Below are 20,995 nucleotides of genomic sequence, written 5' to 3'. Positions count from 1 at the left end.
ACCAAACCCTGTTTTGAATCAGAGGACTTGTCAGCCTCATCTGTACCAGCAGAGACGCTGCTGTGACAGGAGACGTTGTCAATAGCAGTGAATTTTACAGAAATGCTTGTGTACGTTTAGTTAATTGGAGGGCAAGCAGGGATCTGACTGCAGAAACTTGGCCTGAACTACAGCCCCAGCTGAACAGCTATTCTGACTATTGTGTGTGGGTTTTTTATTATTATTTTATTTTCCTTGGAGCAGTAGTGTTAGAGCCTCTCTGTCTCCAGGCTGTGAGGCTGACAGTGCATGCTGTGCCTTCTGTTGAGTTATGTAGTCCAAATAATGCAGCATCCCGCCCAGAGTGTATTGCATTTCAGCTCTGCATGAAGTGGCTTATGTATTGTGTCCCTCATGATGTAGAAGCCCTGAGAGATGTAATTAATATTGGTACAGGATTTTGAGATTCTCCAATAAAACATGACCAAAAAGATGTAAACGATAATTATGTGGCGGTAAATGAGAATATTGTGTGTCATGGTAGTATGGATATTGCTGGTTTCAGCTTTTGATATTTAATGCCTTACACCATCCAGATGAAAAGTGGGTTTTATTTCAGTTAGACTGCAAAACTCATTGCCTCAGGAGATTGTGGAGCCCTAAAAACTAGAGGAATTCAAAAGGGAGAGCAAGAGATTGGGCATTTGTACATACAACAATGTCTGGGCCAGTGCTGACAAGCAGATCTGGAAAGATTGGTAAACCTCTTACTTAAGGACTTATGAAAAGGTTTTAACTCTTAGAGTGGGTTTGGTCATGGCAGTCACTAGGTGATCTCTTGTAAGCTTTGTCTTGTCCACAATCTCAGAAACGTGTGGATAGTCAGCACCAGAGCTGGGATGGTGACGTAAGATACTGACTTGCCACTCTGGGCCGTGACATGCCCAGCCTGTTGCTGCAGCTGAGGATATCTATCCAGCAAAATGTGCAAGATGCCCAGTGTGGGATCAAGATCAAAAAGTGTATTTCCACCTAAAAAAAACCCCACCACTTTGTAGAGTGCCTCAGCTTCTTTCCATTAGTCTTAATGCACTTACATAAATAATAAAACAGGAAGAAGCAGAGCTGGAGAAGGCTCAGTCTATAAACATGTCTCTTTGCATTAAGCCTTGTGGCATAATGGAGGGCATCTCCTGCCATCCATGCTGTCTCGTTAATCATGTAATTATTTCCCTCACTTTCAGTGCTCCATCTCTTCCTTGTCAGTGCTGCTGATAGTGGAGCTTCTTCTATTTACTCTGGCTTCTTTCTGGGGAGCGGCTTTGGTTTCAAAGCCAGCACAGTGGCATATTTTGAATAATTTAGTTCCGGGTGGCTTGAACACAGTGTGAAATTCCCCAGCTGAGACCAGAGGCTGATTCTTGTGAGTGTTCTGCCAGGAGGCTGATCTGGGGAGAGGCAGTGAGATCGCTCAGAGTGGTGGGTTGTTGAGACAGCAGAGGATGGAAAGCTAGCTTAACAGGTCCTGGGAGTGCATCTCAGGTCTGTCCTCTCTTAGTGCCTTAGCAAGGACTTGCAGGAAGAAACCCACAGGCAGAGAAAGGATAGGGGAGAGAGTTGCATTGAAAATGTGTATGGAGACAAAAACACGGATTTGGGTACCTGGCTGAGCATGATAGGCTTCCCCAGCAAGCTGTGGGTCAGAAATTCCTGGTGTTACTGAACGCAGGATTTGCTTGGCCTGTGGTGGTTTGGACCAGGAGTCTGAACCTCTGTGGAGACAAGGAGTTCAGTGTGGAGTTCAGCTGTCATTGGCTTTGGAAAGTTTGATATGTTTCTACACATGAGACCTTGGCAGAAGGCCAACTCTGTCCGTATTCTCCCTGTGCTGCTTGGCCTTGTGGCTTGATAATTGGCCTTTGCCTTTGCAGACATCATCCAGTCACACTCTGTAAGGGCTCCTCAGCGCTTACTGTGCTGGACCACGCAGGCACAAGTTGCGTGTGCCTTGTAGATGGGGAAGTCAAGGCACTACAAGAGGCACTTGGGCTTGCTCCAGAAATCTTGGCAATACCAAGAATTAAACCTGGACCTAAAGCCCTCTTTCCTATCTGCCTAACAACTGAGCAGTGGTACACTCCTGAATCTTTTTATTCTCCTGTTTATGTTGAGTCTGTGCTTCCAGTGTCTGTTTAGATGGGGTGCTTTTGCAGAAGGTAACAACAGGTGGTAGTGATGTAGGTCCTTTCCTTGTCTTTGTACCTAAGACAGTAGGAGAAATAAATTAGAGCAGAAATGCCTGTACAGATTGGCTAACTAACCGAGGGACCTGGTCCTTCAGGCTACTCTGCTCTTCAAGGAAATGGGAATCTTATACCAGCTTCCTCTATCTCCACTTTGCTGTGTGCTGCATGCAGAGAGACACCTGAATCCAGGTGATGGGCCACCTGCTCCGTGAACACCTCCCTGCCCAGGTGAGTGCTGAGCTGGGTAGCTCTGTGCTCTCTCACTGCAGCCTTCTGGGGAGCGGGTCTGTCTGGGGGCCCTGCTTGGTGCATTGGTAAGGATATATCCTCCATGCTCAAATGCAATGTAGCTTTTGAGAGCTGGGTGATGTTTCCAGCCCTCGGGTTCACCTCAGGTCAAAGCAATCTAACATGCACTAAAAGTACTGCTGGACAGCCCTTAATCACTTTATGTTGTCTGGGCAGTGGTGGGTAAATTCATTATTTACAGGGGAAGAGAGTGTGCGTCACTGGAACCAGCACTAATGTTTTACCACACATGTTCAGGCGACTCGATTAGGTGACTTTTAACGGTGAGAAGCTGGATTTTGAGGTGGAGGGATATGCACCTACCTTTGACTGACCTTCCTCTCTTCTGGATCAGGGTTTCTCCTCTCACGTGCACCTACCACTATTAGAAGAGAGAGCACGATCATTAAGTTGCTCGTAAGATCATCGCCACCAGGTAGTGATGAACCTGCTAAAACAGTCCCTGCTTTTTGCCCTCTCTTTTGGATTATAAAGCAGACTTTCATCTTCTGCCTTGTCATTCCTTTAACCTTCATCAAAGCAGCAAACGCTATGTATACTGTGGTGACATTGTTTTGGTGTTTTTTTTTTTAAAAAACAACAAACAATCAACCAAACAAAAGCCTCTCACCAGCTTACAGCATGACCCTAGAGATTGTGGAAAGATAGAGAGTGGGGTCTGGTAAGATGTGTGACTATCCTGAGGAGAGTTTCAATGCCTCTCTTAAATGTGTTTTCACAGCTTCAACTTGGAGTCTATCAATTCCATGTGTTGACTTGGAGAGCCTTGATTTAACTACAGTGTGGCCCTTGAGGCTGGAGATGGTCTGATTGTTTCTGAAGCTTGTTAGCATCCTGACATTGTGGACACTGTACCATCTAACAGTCTGAATTCAAATCCAGCAAAGCTCAGAGTGGTTTCTGAAACCCTTGGAGATGAACAGATTCTGCATGGGATCGACTCCCCCTTTCCAGTTCCAGTCATGGGAAAGGGCCTACAAGTGAACGAGAAGCAGGCCTACTATCGATAGCTCCTTTCTGGTGGGAAATAAGACAGGAGTTGTCATTTCCATGTGATAGGAGGGGAAGCTAAAGGTCAGGGCAATTTATTTTCAGAATCTGCCTCCTAGTCTGGAGCAGAGCTGGCACCAGCCAAGAGGCCTGGTGGCCAGGTCAGTCTCTCCCAGAAGTGAAGATGCCACTGGACCATAGAATGATTCAGGTTTGAAAGGACTGATACAGCTCGAAGCCAAATTCCAAATTAGATGAAGTTGCTTGGAGCCTTGCCTATTGCAAAGACAACTTGTGGCTTGGGTGATATCTCCTCTTCATGCCAAGACAAAGCCCCTCAATGGGGAAACCACGGGTGGTAGCAAATTCTCTGTTCCTGTGACAGATCTGCAATCCTAAAGCCAGCCGAGGATCCTCTCGTTGTGCCCAGTCCAGCTGCTCTGATGCCCCAGAGGGCTGTTGGCCATGGGGGAGAGGAGCAGCTGGCTTCGCTCTGTGAAACGTCTGTGTTTTCCCAAGATACCCATTGTCTGTCTGCAGCACCAGCCTCCACCCTACTTGCTCACTCAGCCGTGGCTGATGTGTCTTTAATTAAAGAGGAGGAACAACTTGATTTCATTTTCTTTTCTCGTCTGTATTTCCTGTTTCCATCAGAGTTTGCGAGGCCTCCTCCCTGTATTTTTGTCTTGTGGTTTTGCTGTGGGACCTTTAGTTTATGGAGTGCCTGCTCTAAAATAAGGAAGAAATAGGAAAAAACAGCTTATTTTGCACCAGGGAATTAAGATCCTGGGTCAGATGGCTGCTACCGTCATTAACATATTTACATTTTTGCTTAAGAGCCTGATTGAGGATCAGGGGAGTTAAGGATGATTGTCATTGAAATGTGGAGGAAACCTTGCATGAAATTGCCGTTAGTGTCCTATTGTGTGGAGGAGTGAGGGGAGGGCAAATGGCCTTCCTGATCCCTGCACTGGTTGTGTGGCGCTTGTCTGCCCAAGTAGGTGGGCAGAGGCAGAAGTAACCACGCTGAAGGAGGCCACTGTGCTGACTTAGCTGCTTTAGAGGCTTCGCCTGCGGAGCACTCCCCGTGGGGCTGGACCTGGGGCTCAGCGCTGATGAGCCATGCTGCTGCCTGCCAGTCATCGTCTGTCCTCCCAGTGAGACAAAGGTGTTCGTCTGGGCTTGTGGGACAACTGGCCCGTAACGAGATCATCATGGATAAGTACATGAAGCGTCTAGCAAAGGTCAGTTGCCTCCTTTATAATTGATGGACCCGAGTGTTTTGAGTGTGCCATCACACGTTGGTTTTGCTATGTGTGGGGACACATGTTTTGCAGGACCAGCTCAACCCCTTGATTTTTGTGGCTAGCTGTGATATTAGAAACAGAGTTTGAGGCAGTTTGAAGTGTTGAGGTAGATTTTGAGTGCTATGGTGACAGATGAGATTTCTTTTTTTATGGTGGAAAGAAATTGTTTAAACATAAATAAGAGAACTACTGTACAGCTGGGGTTTACAGTAAAACATTCTGCTCCAGGTTGTGGAAGCAGTGGTCTAGTCCTGCTCCAAGGCAAGCCTTTTTATTTCAGATGCCAGTTGCTCATTGTTCACCTCTTACTCTTTCATGCTGTTCAGATCCACCGTTTTAATTGGAACCTATTTCTAATTAGTATCATTAACTTAGTGCCAAAAAGAAGATTATACATAGTAATGTGAAAGAGGAAAACAGGCTCCCTAGCATGTTTATGGTACTGAAAATACTACCTTCTGCCACTGCTTTGATTTCGGTGGGGTAAGCAGCAAGACAGCAAGCTGAAGGAGGAATGCTGGTGCCTATTGGTGTGAGAAAGAAGCATCCCTGGAGCAGAGGCTCATCCATAGCCACCAGACAGGCTTCAGCTGTCTGTGTGTTTGGAAAGCCAGCAGCCAGTGACACGTATGGACAGTACAGTCTTGAGTGACAGGATCATATTTGCTCTAGTGCTGGTGAGTCTGGAATTATTAGCATGTCCTTCTGGGCTGGTTTGAGGCTCTGAACCAGTTGTGTAATTTTTGTTCATGGTTACAAATGTTTCTTTTGGGAAAGGTTTAAAGCAGAACAAAGCCTGAGAAAAGTGGTTTGTGACCTGAGCAGCTCTTTAGTGCTTTGGGAGCCTGTGTATCTATTCTACCCTTTGAAGGAATAGCCACGTTCCCCACTGCTGTGACCGTTGGTCTTTCGTACAAAGTCACACAATGAGCACACAGCATGGGGAGAGTCCCACACTTCAGTCACTGACCCTGGCCCTCAAAGTAGGGAGGCATTTAAGCCTTCAAGGGGCAAATGGTTTTGTCCTAGACAAGATAGGTTCTGACATCTTAAATGTTAAGATATAGTTAAAGTGGTGCAGTTAAGATGTTAGTTAGGTCAAAGGTTTTCAGGCAACAAGGATGAACACAGCATTATCTGTGGGATTCCAGGTGTTAGATCCAGTCACTGAATGACTCGTCTCCCAGCTTCTGCAAATTCCCCTTGAGAAAGGTCATCTCAGGTATTATGCTAATGATACTTTATTTCCTGGGTATCTGTGCCTCTGGGATCGGGCACTGCAAACTTAGGCTGGCTTGGGAGTCCCAGCAAGAGCCAAAAGCATCAGAGCTGCGCCTGAGTGGAGAAGCCCTGATTTTGGGGTTGTTTTAGAATTTGATCTGTTAACTCAAAGCATCAGAGTGGATTGACTGGAGTAGGGGGGCTAAACTTCTCCTGGGATTAATATTAAGCCGTTGTTTAACAGTAAACAGCTGATGAAATCCACCTTTGCCTCCAAGTGCCAGCTGTCAGGAGGGTACATCCAGGCCACCTCGCAAGGACAGAACAACCCTGGGCAGAGGGCGGGGGAGGGTGCCCAGCTCTGGCTGTCCACAGGTCACTTGGTTTGTCTTGTTTTGTGTAATCCCCTTGCCCCAGCAGCTTCCTCGCAGAAGGGGCTGCTGCTTTGAAAAAATCGCAGACCAGCCCTGCTCCAGCAAGGGGCTGTGATCTCCCCTCCTTGGGTTTGACAGCTCCTCCTCAACAAAGCAGCTAGTGATAGCAGAGTCCGCAGGAGCAGTGGGATAAAGGTGCTCAGGCCAGCAGGAGACAGAGCCAGATCCTCGCACGTGGACACTGAAGCCTCTAAACAAGCTGCCCGTGCCTGGAGCCGGTCTGGTTTATAGCTGCTCTGCTCACTGCGGAGCGGTGTCATCCCTGCCACTGGCAGGCTGCGTCCTCTGCCGCGTCCCCTTCTCACCCCATCCCTTGCCAAGGCAGCCTGTCCTCCGCTATGTCTGATCGAAGGCCCGGCGCCTGTTCAGCTTTTGTTCTCCTTCAGGAAAGAGTGAGGATTGTCAGGACCTTTTTGGCTCTTGCCAAGGCCTTTTATGTCCCAAACGTTTCCATGAAAAGGCTCCCTCCTGACCACCCTGCCCCCTGACAGCCATTCAATCCAGCCAACAAGCTGATATCATTATCTACAAAAGGAGGCCAGTGAGTACCAGGGTCCTCACAGCCAAGTTTGGGAAATCACAGGCAAATCTCCCAGCAACAGAGAGCTGGCGGAGATCAGGCGGCACCACAGCCAGCGCGGGCTGGGCTGGCAGCTTGCATCCACCAGTTCTCAAAGCACAAAAGAAACGTGCTCGGCGTGGTGCCAGCGCTGGCTTTGTCAGGGCTGGGGCTGTGCCGCCTGTGAGCTGGCAGCCCCTCGCAGAGTGCCCCGGGGGGCTCAGCGTGCGTTAGAGGCTGCTGGAAGCAATTGTAAGTTTGAACAGCCGTGCAAAGCTGTCTCTTTTTGGTCAGTGGTGGTTTTAGGAGATTAACCACTTACTCTGAGGGAAAACAGGGATGGTTTTGGTCAGAGTGAGATTCATTCCAAATCTCACCTGGGACTTTCCTTCTAATGACTCTGGTTTATGTTCTGAATATGGCATGTGGGTACCTTGTCGCTTTTAGTTTGACATAATGTTCATCTGCTTTGCACCCTATCTAAAGACTTTCTTTCCAATCCATCTTAAAATAGAGAGCTGTTCAGCAGTGAAAGCACTTACTATTTTGAAGGCATCTGTAGAGGTGATCTGGAAAGGTGATTGTCAGAAACACTGAACACAGAAAGGGCTTGAGGAGGGACAGCATATTCCTGTGTTGCAATTGTGTTAGGCAATACAGGAGTAGAACTGGTTTTGGTATGTTTTATCTCACAGACTGCATCTCTGGTTTGCTTGATAGTCCAGGTAGAGAGGGATATAAAAAATAGCCAAGAGAAATGATGACGCAGGAGGAAGGAAGGTGAAGGGAGCTGACTTCGCTCAAGCTTGGGTGGAAACAGGGCGATGGTGTGGATGGTGATGCCTGCGTTCTCCCCTCTCTGCAGGAGGGTGCTTTGCAGTCCCTGGCAGCGAAAGGAAGCTGAAGATAGGGCGATTGCAGGGGAATGCACCACCAAAGCCTAGAGCAGCCCCTGGGGTCCCTGTGGGTCTGCTGCAGGTGATGAATGCATAGGAAGGCAGAGTTGTGTGTGACATGGAATGGTTAATTCTAGCACTTTCCCCTCCTATCCCAGTTCGATCCTGACAACACCGGCTACATCAGCACCGAGAAGTTTCGCTCCCTTCTCCAGAGACACGGCTCGGAGCTGGACCCCCACAAGCTGGAGGTCCTGCTGGCCCTGGCAGACAGCAACTCTGAGGGGAGGATCTGCTACCAGGACTTCGTCAACCTGGTGAGTGCTCTGACTTGCAGGGCCTGTGAGTCCTTGGCTCTGCTTTAAACATTGGCTGTTGAGGGACAGTCTCCCTCCCTCCACACCAGTGTTTGCTGTGTCTCTGCATCACACTCTGCATGGGCTTGCTGAAGCATTCAGTAGTGATTGAACTCTCAAGTCAAGAGTCAAGTTGCTGCTGAATTTTCCAGGGAACCAAGCTTGCATGGAAAGAAACTGTGAGAGCTGTCATAAGAGGAGCATGAAGCAATGGCTGCTGCTAGTTTAGAGGCTTTTTCTCTCAATTTCAGTTGGTAGCTGTCGTAAGGAGCCATTTTTAGCAAGCAGAGGTCTGTCAGTCTAGATGTCTGCTATTTTATCTAGAGATTTCACCACTTCCAGACAAAATATATAGATAATGTTGTGTTGACTTGCTGGGTGGAGTCATATTGCGCTGCTGTAGGCATCAACAGCAACAGGAATAAAGTGTTTCAAGGTCATGTTCATTTTATCCCAGGTGAGATGTCTCAGACTGCATGAGTCATGATCTGGATGTCTCTCTATCTCTACTAACGAGGCAGTTAGTGAAGAGATCTCTCTGTTTCTTGTCAAGGCAGTTTGGTGAGCCAACACAGATGTAGGCATGTGTCATTACATGCCCAGGATGGCCTGGAACTGTTGTTTGCGACACATGGGTATCTTGAACAGTGGCCGTTCTAGGGACTTTGCCCTGTTCTTGCTCTGTCGTTCCCCAGCTGAGTCCCAGCAGATTAAGTGCAGCAGTAAGAGAAAACTGGATGACAAAGTCAATGAGCAATGAAAGTCAGTGACATTTCTAACGTTTTGCTGGAAAGCTGGATGTGTTCTTGATGCAGAGTATAATGGTTTGCATCTCTGTGTGTTCCTGCAGTCAACATGGGGATTTGATCCCTCCATTTGTCATGGTCACTTGTGCACATGTTCTTGGTTCAGAAAGAAAGCATTTTCTGTATGTCCTGTCCTCACATTAATCAGAAAAGTATGATAACAGGGACAGCTGTCAAGGATCCAGGTGACGTCCTCAGTCGGGCCGTGGGCAGTGTGAAGTTGAAATTGCTGTGACGCAGTGACATAGATCTGCTGCATCTAATCAAGCTGCCTTGTTAGCCCCTTGCATGTATTTAGGTACACAGTGACATAAATGTAGCAACTATTAAATAGGTCACAACGAGTGTGAGGTTTTCCACAGCTCCAGCTCAATAAACAGTGTGGTCCATGGTACTCTTGTGATCAGCAGTGTAGTTATAGTAACAGCTGTTTGTTCTACAGTTCAGTATGTTCAAAGTACCTTGCAAGCATTCACTAGTTGAGCTGCACAATGCTTAGGTAGCAGGAACAGGTATCATCTAATTTCTTTTACAGAAAAGATGGCCTGGGGCCAGCCAACACGTTGGCAACAGGCTCAGGAGTAAAAGTGGGCTTTTTCCTCTCTCCTCACTCTGCTGAGCTCTGGAGCAGCACAAGCTAATGAGAGGCAGGTGGGAGGTGAAAGGCTTGGGCATCCTTCTCCTTTGGGGAATAGGAGATGGTGCCAGTTCACGCCCACCTGATGTGATTTCTGCAAAATGGCAAATTTCCTTCACTACTATTGAATGACTCTTGTAAAGAAGCCATTGATTTTTTTTCTGTCATCAGTCCCTCTATCCTCATCTGCATTTTTTGCACTTTCTAAGCAATAGGCAATGCAAATGCCAGAATATTAAACTACTTACAAATGGCATCTCTCTTCTCACTCCTCCTGTAGTCGCTATTGATTTCCAATATCCAAATCTTTTAGGGCTCCTTCTCTTTTCCCTAGTTTCCTGCTCCCAAACCTGCCTTGTGAACTTCCTGATGGAAAGGAACAGCACAGTTGACACTGTGAAATTAGTGATTTCCTTCACTTTATAGCTGTCAATCCTGGAAACTGTGTGGTGGTGTTTTAAGTACTTGCTTGCCCTTAATGATCATCAGCCATCTCTGCTTTTTGCTCAGGGTAATTTGGCTGTTTCAGTAGCTTAGCAAGAATGGGTTTGCTCCCAAAACTGATGGTGCTGGGTGTGGAGAAGGGAAAGGGTGACCTTTTACTAGATCCACAGAGGTTTTACAAGCCTGGCTCTGTTGTTTTCCTTTTCTCCACCAATATTCATGAACAAGTGCTCTGACATGATTAGAGAATCTCATGGCCTCCCAAATGTGTCCAAGGTACTGAAACTTTGAGCAAGAGGTAAAATTCATTAATAAAGCTCTGGCTGCTGGAGAGGCCTTGAGGGGAGGAGCGGGGCTGGGTATCAGAGATGCGTTACAGCGCAGTTGTCAAAGCAGAGGTGTGGAATGAAGGAGTCTCCTCTGTGTGTGAGTCTCACAAGCAGCTATTTCCGTGTTTCTTTCCAAGCACCGGGATGGAAGGAGCTGATGAGCTGCCTGCTCAAGTTACTACAAAAAAACATTAACTCTGTCCCAGCCAAAGCCAGTACAAACGTGCTGTTTCACAAACCCAGCAGAAAGTAGGGTTTAACCACTGGACATCAAGAGAACTCTGTCTTCAATGACCAGTTCCTGGGATATGGTATCCTCTCTGTTTTTTTCTCTCAGCTTTGCTAATGTTGATAAAAATCGAGCGGGAAGAGTCTTCCCTTTTTTCAGCCTTGTAGAACCCTTGATCTTTGCTGGGTTCCCTGGAAGTGTGACAGAATGTGATGCTGCTTATTCTGCAGGGTGCTTGGCTACCTGCTAGGAAGTCTGATGCTGAGAGATGCTATTAGTGACCACAGAAGCAGCTGTAACTCTATGAAATTATTATTTTCAGAAGGCACTACATGCCATAAACTTCACAAAGTGAATGTTAACACTTTGTTTCCTCCAGGGTACTTCATGTCCCAGAAAGGGCAGTAAAAAATGCTCACACCCATATATTCCAGCATCACCACGAGCACTAAGAACTCTCTCTGCTCTCTTAGACACTCTGGTCCCCAACTAAAGGACTGCTGTTGAGCAAAGCTGTGTTATTCGCTGATGTCCAAAGCGTATTGTGAACTTCTAGATGCACCAAAAATATAATTCTAGGACTTCTCACCTTAGTAAGGAGACCTAGATATACCCACACAAAACATATGCCTGTTCTCAACTCAGCAAGCAGCTCAAATTTCTGAAATTGAAAAATGTACAGGATGAGAATAGATCCTAGCAATCATTCAGAAATATAATTTGAGTAATGAATGAATTCAGGGAAGCTGAAAACTCCTGATGTGATCTGCAAACAGAAAGGGCTGAAAAAAAATCAGATAGGCAACTCACTGGGTATTATTTCTCCTCTGTACATATGAGATTCACCTCATGTAGTTGTAAAACACAATGCTGCAATCATATCCATTTCTGTTTCTATACTGGGGCTTGCAAGAATGGCAGAAAGCAGTTTCAGATGAAATTTCTTATCCTGTGTCTGAGACAATGAAGAATAACAAAAGTGTTTTCAGCACTAGTGGAGACATCTCGTGTGTTTCTGTTTTCTGGTTGCTTTTCTACTTTGTGAAGCGAGATGCTAAAAATGCACAGTGAAAATTCTGGCTATGAACAGCATAGGCCACAGGAGGAGCTAATGAACAAAGCTGTTTAACTCACTTTACTACTTTTAGAGAGGAGACAAGCCAGGAGGTAATTATAATTGAGATGTTATTTGCTGGGATCCTTGCTGAGTAGCAGTTGTTGCTGGCAGTCTTGGACTACTTCGCATAATATCCTGTGAACTGTAGCAGAGCTAAACAGCAAAGCAGTGAGGCCCTGGAGAGACTTGGTTTCTTATTCTTTAGGTAAACCTTCCTTGTCTTCTTTGCCTGGGAATGTGGATTATTGCTCTGGGCAGGCTGGATCATCAGCTCCTCACCCTCTTGACGTATTCCTCTTGAGTCATGTGAGCAGAAGCAAGGGGGTACAATGGAAGTTCTGAGACCTTACTTTGCTTGATGGAGGGGCAATGTGGAGCCAGTTCAGGCTGTGGTGGTAGCTTTTATTCTCTTGTTGTGAAAATCGGGTAGGTAACTCCTAGCTTTGCTCTGGACTAGGAAGAGTTTTACAGAACCTCATGTTTAGTAAAGCAACTTTTACTAGAAATCACAGCTTCTACTGAGACTAAAGCAAAATCCCTTCTGCAGCCCAAGAGATTTCTCTGCCAGTGCAACTCTGCAGGTCACTTCTGAACCAAATGTGTTGTAAAAGCTGACCTCAATGCATTCAGCGTGGTCCAGATTGGACCTGCCAGCATGGGGCAGGAGGACTTGAGGGGAAAGTAATGTGGCTGTCCCCCACTCCAACACTGGCACTACCCTGGGATGTGACCCTAGTGCACACTGAAGGTCTCTCTGTCTCTGCTATGGATCTCATGTTCAAAGGACAGGACTGGAAGTCCTCAGTTTTATTCCTGGCTCAGCAAAAGACTCATTGTCAAACTTGTGGAAGCCTGTATATGCCTCATGGGTCTGTTTCTCCAGCAGATAGGAGGAGGTAAGAGTTGCATCTCTTTTGGGGTTCACAGTTTTGGCAAAGTCAATGGCAGTTCTCCAGTGGAAGAAGAGCCAAGTGCTGGGAGCCAGCTCTCTGAGGAGCATTTGCTTGAGGAAGAGCTGTGTTGGGTCTAGAAGAGCTGAGGACAAATGCTGTTCCCTGAAGGCAACAGTATTTCAGCACATTTGGGAGATATTAGTAAGCGCTGAGACAGAGTTCATGTGACTTGGGAAAAACAAAACACTGCTGCTTCCAACAGAAATGTTTAGCTGTAGCTTTGTAGTAACTTGAAGCTGATGCAGCATCTCAGTAGTGGGCAAAATATATTAGCTAATTTAACGCACATCCTTTGTTTTCCAGATTAAGAATTAACATCTGCCTTGCTTTCCCTGGCCTTGCTGGCTTCTAGGGACCTGCTAATTCTGCGTCATTTTCAGTGAACAACATGCATTTTTTAGGCACTGTATAACAATAATCAGGTCACCCTAATCCAAACTTTGCTGGCGCCAGCACACTTTATCCTCCAGAGAAAGATTTTCTTTAGTTTTTGTGATTTCCTCTCTGGCTTGCTCAGTGTGCTGCCGGACTGCAAATCCTGCCTCTCCAAGTAAAGAAATAAAACTGCAAATGCAAGCTAAGAAATCTGCAGCCTCTGCTCTTCCTCCTCACAAGTGACAGATACACAGGTCTATTTGCCGTCAGAGAAGGTGAGAGGAAGATATCTTTGCAGTACTTTCTTGCTTCATGAAGAGGCTGAAACATTATTAGCTGTTAGTGGAAGGCTGTCTTGGGCTATGTGCTGTCCAGCTGGATGTTGGAAGGGGCAGTTGTTATGTCAAAATATTACTGGAGTCATAAAAAACAGATAAAGCATAGGAGGTGAAGGAAATGAAGTAACTACCCAGTCTTATGGTCAATGGTTAAAATTTATATGCTAGCTTTTCTGTCCTGGGCAGGATGATCTGTGTAGCTGTTTGAAGAGAGAGCAGGACTAGCCGAAGTTTTGGGAATTTTGGGATTGTGTTACAACCCACAAACAAAAACAGCGAGTCCAAAGTGGGTCCTGGAATGTTATAAGTGGGAAATGAGCTGGTTCATTGGAGGCTTTGACTTGTACTTCACAGATTCATCAATTATAGAAACTTATTATGGCTTATCCTAAAGGAAAAATACAGAAAAATAATGAAAATACAGAAAAATAATAGGAAGTGGATGGGTGAGGTTTTGTGGTCTCTTCCTTTAAAGAGCCAGTGGAGTTTAATGAGATTTTAAACTGGCCTATGTAGCTAGTAGTTAGCAGCCACGTTCCGCAGGGAGATGGCAGTTTTCACTCTGAACTCCACAGAGCTTTTCCATTTGCTTTGTGAAAGTCACAGGACATAAACTGGTAGCTGTTAAAATACATGTTGTCTTAGAGGCTGCGAAGCTCTTCCATCTGTGAGAGGTTTGGCTTTTTTTCCGGAGTTGTATGTGTTTTGCAATTTTCTGCAGACCTTCTGCTGGCCACTTATGCCACTAAAAGCGGGGGATTAAAGCACCTTCTCTAATTTACGAGTTTTCCTTTTGCAGAGATCTCAGAGATAGCAGCACAGCCTCCCTATCAGTAGTCACGACATGAAAAGTTCATGTTGTTTGGGTCTGTGAAAGGACTTTTCTCCAAACTCTCATCATGTTGTTTTATCTTAACAGAGCAGAGGTAGGGCGTATCTCCAGCTGGGCACAGGATTTAGTAGGCAATGGCCAGCCATGTCAGAAGGACCAGTTCTGCAAGGTGATGAACCCTTCCTGCTGGTCCCTTAGCTCCCTATTCCCTCTTGCTCTAACTCCAGCCTACTTTTCCATTGGTTTCCAAGGCTTCAAAAGTAGCTGCTTATGTTTTTCTTAAGACATTTTTTAATAATGCATGGCTAGAAGCCATTTGTTCTTATTAGCCTCTTCAGTGATAAAAGCAAGGTTTGGTTCTGCCCCTTGTGGGAACCTTCATGGCCGTCCTTCCTGCTTTGAAAGGTAACTCTTGCCTTTGCTGTTTCAGTGCTTCCAATGGTAACACTTTTACTTGGGATACTTCCTCCAACCTGGCTTGAACTGAAATGAGAGGAAACAATGAAAGAAGAGCTGTAGCTAGGAAAAGAGAGAACTTTTTTAAAAGAGGAAACATTGAATTTTATCTTTTGACTTTGTGAGTGTGCATGTTACAGCACCAGGAGGGCTCTGTTATCTTTGTGGAGGTGTGCTTTCAAGAAGTTTCATACTGTATTCTTGGGGGGTAGGTGAGAGAGGTCTTTTAAACTGTGGTTTGCTTGAGGTTTTTTTTAATGGTACTTAGAAGTACTTTGCAGCACAGTCATAAAGTAGCTATAAATTCCACTTCCAGTGTCTTTGCATGTCCTTTACTGAACCACCTGACTGCCTGCATAGAAGGCTTAGGTGAACAAGGCTTTGCAGGAGCTGTATATAATTCTTTATTACTTGAGTCACTGGGAAGATAAGCAATAAAGGCTGAATTTCCAATTCTCAGGGGAATCCCCAGGCAAGACAAAAGTTTGCCAGAATCAATATCTGCTCTTCCTGCTAAATCCTTATTCACTTTCTAGAGAGTGTTTTAAGCTTAATTAAGGTTTGTTGCAGGCAAAGTTGCAGGTTTTATAGCTCTGTTTCTTCTCCTCTGTACTTCCAGTTAGCTGCACTGTTGAATCAGAGCAGATCTTCTGCCAGACATCAAGAGGACTCCCATCTAGAGTCCTCTGGGATGTCCTTCAGCTTCCAATGGGACACCCTTTGAAGTGCTCCCTCGCTTGATTCACTGTCTTGGCTGAAAGTGTAGGATTCCTGAGCTCTCTTCTTGGCCTTTATTCAGAGGTATAATAGTAAATATTTAATTTAAAAAGGTTTGAAAATCTCTCACTCTTCAGCATTTGATCAACTATTATGCTATTATGAGTAAGGCAGAGGTTTTATCAAGAGATAGATGGGAGCAGTCATATGATTGTATCCTTATCCATCTTTTATCTCTCAGTGTATTAAAGCCCTTATTGAGGTGCAAAGTTCTTACTCCAGGGAGCATTTCCAGGAGCTGGATACCCCTCCTGATAAATGTGCCTCATGCTGCCTTCATGTCATTTTCCTTCCCATTTTGGAGAAAACTGGTGATTTTTTGATGTTCCAAGAGCCACGTGCATCTCCTGAGGAGGGAAAAAAGCCATCAGAGGGCCAGGTGAGTACCTTGAAATTTAATAACTGGGATGCAGTAGCTACTTTTGGAGTGCATTCAGCTTGTACATTGATCTTAGTCCATTAGATACCAGCTGCACGTAGCAGCAGAAAAGAGAACTTTCTTCGAAGTCAACTAGTCTGGCAGATAATCATTATGCCAATTAAAGTAGATCTCAGCATAGAAATTTCCATCCTTAACCACAATCCTCAGCTTTTTCCAGTCCTGTACAGTTGAAACTTGAGAAGCACGATGTCAACTTAAATAGTAATTTTAATCGTGTATGTATCTAAAATACACGTGAGTGGGAAATGTTATATAGATATTTTCTAAAAATTTTACTTCAGAAAATTAAGTCTGGATTCTTTTCAGTTGTGGAATCTTTCCCCGCACCAATGAAAAATGGAACAGGTGTTGGGGAGTTTGAAGTTTTGAACTTGCTGTGTTTTGACACAATGTTATTTGAACCATAATGTTAGTCTTGTCCTGCAAGCAGTGTTCTTGCAATTAACCTCGAAAGCTGAATGTGGTTTACCTTTTCTAATGGAAGTGCTGGAAGGAATAAGTCTGGCACATTTAACATGAGTCCAGACAAAACCTTGAGCAGGGAATACCCCTGAAATGACCGGAATAATTTATTTGGTCTCTCTTGCCTCTAACTTTTCTTGAATCTCCAGAGTAAACCACTGCTTGATCAGAGCAAATCAGGATGTTGGTATTTGCTTTTTTTCCCCATTTGATACCGTTTGAGAAAGCGCTACCAGGTTGGCTCAGAGGATGTGAACATCTGTGACAGATGAACTTGATGCTGAGCTGTGTGTTTTGGGAGAAGCAGTCTTTACCCACATTAGCATTTTGTAGAAGTGCAGAGTGAGGGGAAGGAAATAAATGTGAATCTTGAAAGCAAAATTGATTGGAAAGGCTGCATTTGTAAGTAAAGTGGGTTATAAAACTGGAGCTGACAGAGGCTTTTAAAAAGCTTGTGCTAACTTCTGATTTAGTGTTTTGTGTCTTGGAGGATCAGAGCTGGAGAGCTGAATGCATTGCCTGTCGCAGTGTTGCGTGTGTTTAAAAATAGCCATAGACCAGCCTCCAAGATGCCAATACATAATGGGCAGAAATCCCTGTTTTTCAAAACCTAAGTGAGGCTGAATGAAAACCATAAAAAGGGTACTGTGCCCCACACAAGCCATGAAACTGGAGATGGGGAAATGCTGCATGACTTGGCTATGGATTATCTGGGGCAGCATCAGTAGCAGAGGCAGCCAAGAAACCCAAACAAGTTGGTCTGCCAGTGGGAATGGACAGTTTCCATTGCAAGTTGTGGATTATCTGAGAGTAGTTGTAGATTGGCATGCGTCCTGAACAAAAGCAGGGCTTTGTACTTTACCAAAGTTTGGCACTGTTCCACACGAGATAAGGACTTTTATCCTAAATTTTGACATTTTTAATGTTGAAGATGGCTTCAGATCTAAGTAGAAAAAAAAATTCCTTTCTGGCAGGTGTATCAAACCCATCCTTTGAGCAGAGCTGTAGCACTAAGCCTTGCTTTGTTTTGGTATGGTGATACCAAAGGGCAGAAGTGGCAGTGCATGGTTACCAGTCATGTCAGCTTGGCTGTTTTCCAAGGGAAATTTTTTTCTCTCTGCATAATAACTTTTTGCAGGCATGAAGGACTAAGGGAATGGGTACGTTAATTCCCCACATACTGTTTGCTGTACCCATCTGCCTGCAGCTCTAATATCATGCTTGTTAAAGAAGTCCCAGATCAATTCCATGAAGAGAAGTGGGGTGGGCTGCCCTGAACTTCTGGAGCCATAATAATGTGTAGGCCAACAATGGGCCCAGTGTTCTTTCAGCTGATGATTAAACACTTGACTCATAAATACCAATATTATGTAATTCTGAAATCAAGTCAGCAAATTGTGGCTGTATGGGAGGCTCCCTGTTTGGGAAGATTTAAGTCTTCCAAAGTCAGTCTGAAGAACAAAATAGGCTTCTCATCAAGAGTTGGTGAGAGCAGTGGTAGTGACTTAATCCTCTGTCTCTCCTCATGCCCTTCACCTCCTAGTCTGAGATTAAAAGCGTGATCCAAAGAGCTGTGGTGTTATGTGAGTAGACCCAAGACCGTTGTGTTTGCTTGAGCCCTGGCCGTCAGCTGTGCTGCCTCTTTGGAGCTCATTGCCTCATTAGTGTGATGGGCAGTGATTGCAGGTAGGGGACCAGAAGGATGTCATTTTAACAGATGCTCAGTACATCCAGTCATCTGCATCTCAGTGGATTGTGGGAGCTTTTCAGCACGTGTGGTATGCTCCTGACACGGTGTGTCCCAGTCTCATCTGGGTGTAAAAACCATGCCAAGACTACAGCATTTAGAGGGAACTTGGACCTTCTTTCCATGTCCTCTGCTCTAAAGGAGGCATGACAAATATTTTTATGTTCCTATCTGAGGTGACAGGAGGTTTAATTAGTGCTAAGAGCTCTGACAAGTTAAAGTTGTAATTATGGGTACCAAAGGCTTTTAATTTTCTGGGTAAATTGAAATCTGACACAGTGGTTACTAGGAGGAAGATGCTGTGCTGGCTACTTGCAAGTGCAGTTGATGTGATACATTCATACCTGTTGTTCAGAGCGGCTACCAATGGGCAGTGCCTCAGAGCATACAGAAATAAAATTGTTGTGTGTGTTGAGGCATACAAGATCTTTCTCCAGCAGTCATGTGCCCAAGAGCTTCCCTTGCTTTTGTAATACCAACATTTACTGTTGGTAATTACAAAAAATTACCAGTTTAAATAACTCTTGGTATTTTATCATCCAGATGTGGACAGAAACAACCATATGGAATATCTTGTAAAAATAATGAAGCGTGAGAACAGGTAGTTGAGAAAACAAAGCTACGACTGTCTTTCATCATTCCTTGGTGGAAATGACATTGTCATGAGCTTCCATTTTAGCTTCTATGTGGAGTGTGGAAGGTCCTGTAGTTTATTTTTCTCCTTTCAAGGAGGAAGACAGAACTTTTTGCTGAACAGAAGGGCTTGAAAGCAGTGCAGCCTAGTGATCAGAGAAGTCCTGCAACTTGGATTCTTCTAACTGTAGCGTATGCCCTTGTGCAAGTCACTAAGTGTTGTGGAGCCCAGCTTCCCACCTCCTCAGGGGAGCCAGAGGCTTTGTTCATCTGAGGTGTGACTTCCTGCAATATCCTGCTCTTAAATAAACTGAGATGACCTTTTCCTTCTGCTTCCATTTTTAGTATGTTGAGGAACACCTTCAGAAACATCACGCTGATGAATTTGCACTGCGCTGGCTGTTGGAGCTCTTTGGGCAGCGTTAGCAGGAAAGCGAAGCGGGACACTGACTGACGGGGCTGGGCAGAATTTAGGCGACTGAACAGCGCAAGCCCCCTTTTGCCGTGCTCAGCAGTAGCAGATGGGTCAGTGGTGCCTGTGTTAGGGCCTCTCCTGAACAAATCCAAGTGTCTGCGCTAGGTGCGTAGCGGAAACGAGTGCCCGCAGCCTTTGGAGTTTCCTGCCCATCTCTTTCACCAGTCTCTGCAGCAGTGAGGTGATCAGCTGCTGAGGGTGGTCAGCATTTCTTGATGCTGAACTGCAATTATCATCTTCTTTGGTTGACTCTGGAAATGATTCTATTTTCCACTGAAGTGCTGCAGCAGGGAAGGCACTGTTTTATGGGAGGCAGGAAAATCTCACATATCACTGTAATTAGAACAAGCATTTCAGCAGCTTCAGACAACTGTCCAGTATCCTCATCTGTAGCAGGCAAATTTATAGTTTCAGTCTGAATTTATTCTTGTCGATGAGAGGAGCAAAGCCAGAGAGAACAGAAGGAACTCTGCGAGGGAGCACGCACAGTGCGCCTCGGACAGGCTGCTCTGAACTAACCCGGAGCGATGCTTTCTTCTGTGGACACAGTGAGGTCATTAGGTGGCTAAAGGTACCTTTTGAAACAGAGGTACATCTGTCACCTACCAAAAAGCATCTCACAAATACTAAGGAGAGCCTTACACTTGGTGGATGTTTCTCTGTGAAAATTTTGTCTTCCAATATGAGCAGGCTTTCCTAATACAACAGAAGATCACTAACAAGTTTTTTCCCTGCTTTTAGATAAAAGCTTTTGGATTATAGACTTGAGAAGACTGGAGGAAAAATTTTTGTGGATAGGTTGGGGTTTTTTTCTTCTTCTACTTTGCCTTTTGTGCTTCCTATGCCAGAAGTGTTCTTTTGCAAGTGTTTTATGAATAAGTGAAGGAAAGAGAACGCAAAGGAGAAATACCAAGAAAGGAGAAAGAGTTTTTAGGGTAAGCCTTTTTCTCACTAAAACAACTCAAAAAGAACAACAACGACAACAATTTTTTTCCCAGTTTTACAAAACTTGAAATGGATGCATTTCCTGTCAATGCTGCTCATGTTGGTGAATTTATGCATTGGAGGGACAGTCTGCAAACAGAAGGCCAAGGAGGGATGGGCAGCTTCTGGGAGAAGGGGTTGCAGTGCCATCACCTCAGATGGCCCCTTTGCCTTCCTCCAGTGATTAACAGGAGGTGGCTCCCTGCAGTGATTACTGTTTTAAGCAGCTTGGTCCAGCTTGGAACAATTACCCAGCTGGCTGGACACTGAGAGCACAAGCTCTGGGCTTTGCTTTCTTTGGGATATTAGCCGAAACCAGTGTGGTCCAAGATGACTGGAAGCCAACACTATTAAATATCATCTCTTATTTGGTTCTGGGAGACTGAAGATGCTGGTGGTTTCTGAGATCAGTTAGCAGTTCTTTCAGAAGAGGGGCCAGGCTGTCACATTTGCTTTGCTGCCTTTTACTGTAAAAGGTCCCCTACAGTGGTCTTTATGCATAGTTTGCCTGTTAACCCTTCCTGCCAAAGATTCAGCCAGTACAGACAGTGGCACTAATGCAGCAGGTTTGTTTGACATCAGGGCTAATTAGTAATTATCCAAATCTTGGAGCAAGCTTGCAGACCTGATTTTTTTTTTCTTTCTTTCTTTCTCCAAGCAGG

At 45.2% G+C, this 20,995-nt stretch overlaps 1 protein-coding gene across 1 annotated transcript in view; it reads left to right on the top strand.

Moving 5' to 3' along the window:
- RHBDL3 (rhomboid like 3) overlaps positions 1–20,995 on the top strand; it is a 64,453-nt gene that overhangs the window by 30,028 nt on the left and 13,430 nt on the right. Inside the window, exon 3 of the mRNA XM_086624077.1 lies at positions 8,100–8,258. Coding sequence (XP_086480203.1) covers positions 8,100–8,258 — 159 coding nt within the window. The remainder of the gene's footprint in view (positions 1–8,099; positions 8,259–20,995) is intronic.

The sequence above is a fragment of the Tauraco erythrolophus genome, chromosome 20 (genome assembly GCF_009769465.1).
Source record: "Tauraco erythrolophus isolate bTauEry1 chromosome 20, bTauEry1.pri, whole genome shotgun sequence".
In the NCBI taxonomy this organism is placed as follows: Eukaryota; Metazoa; Chordata; class Aves; order Musophagiformes; family Musophagidae; genus Tauraco; species Tauraco erythrolophus.
This window is presented reverse-complemented; position numbering and strand designations above follow the sequence as displayed.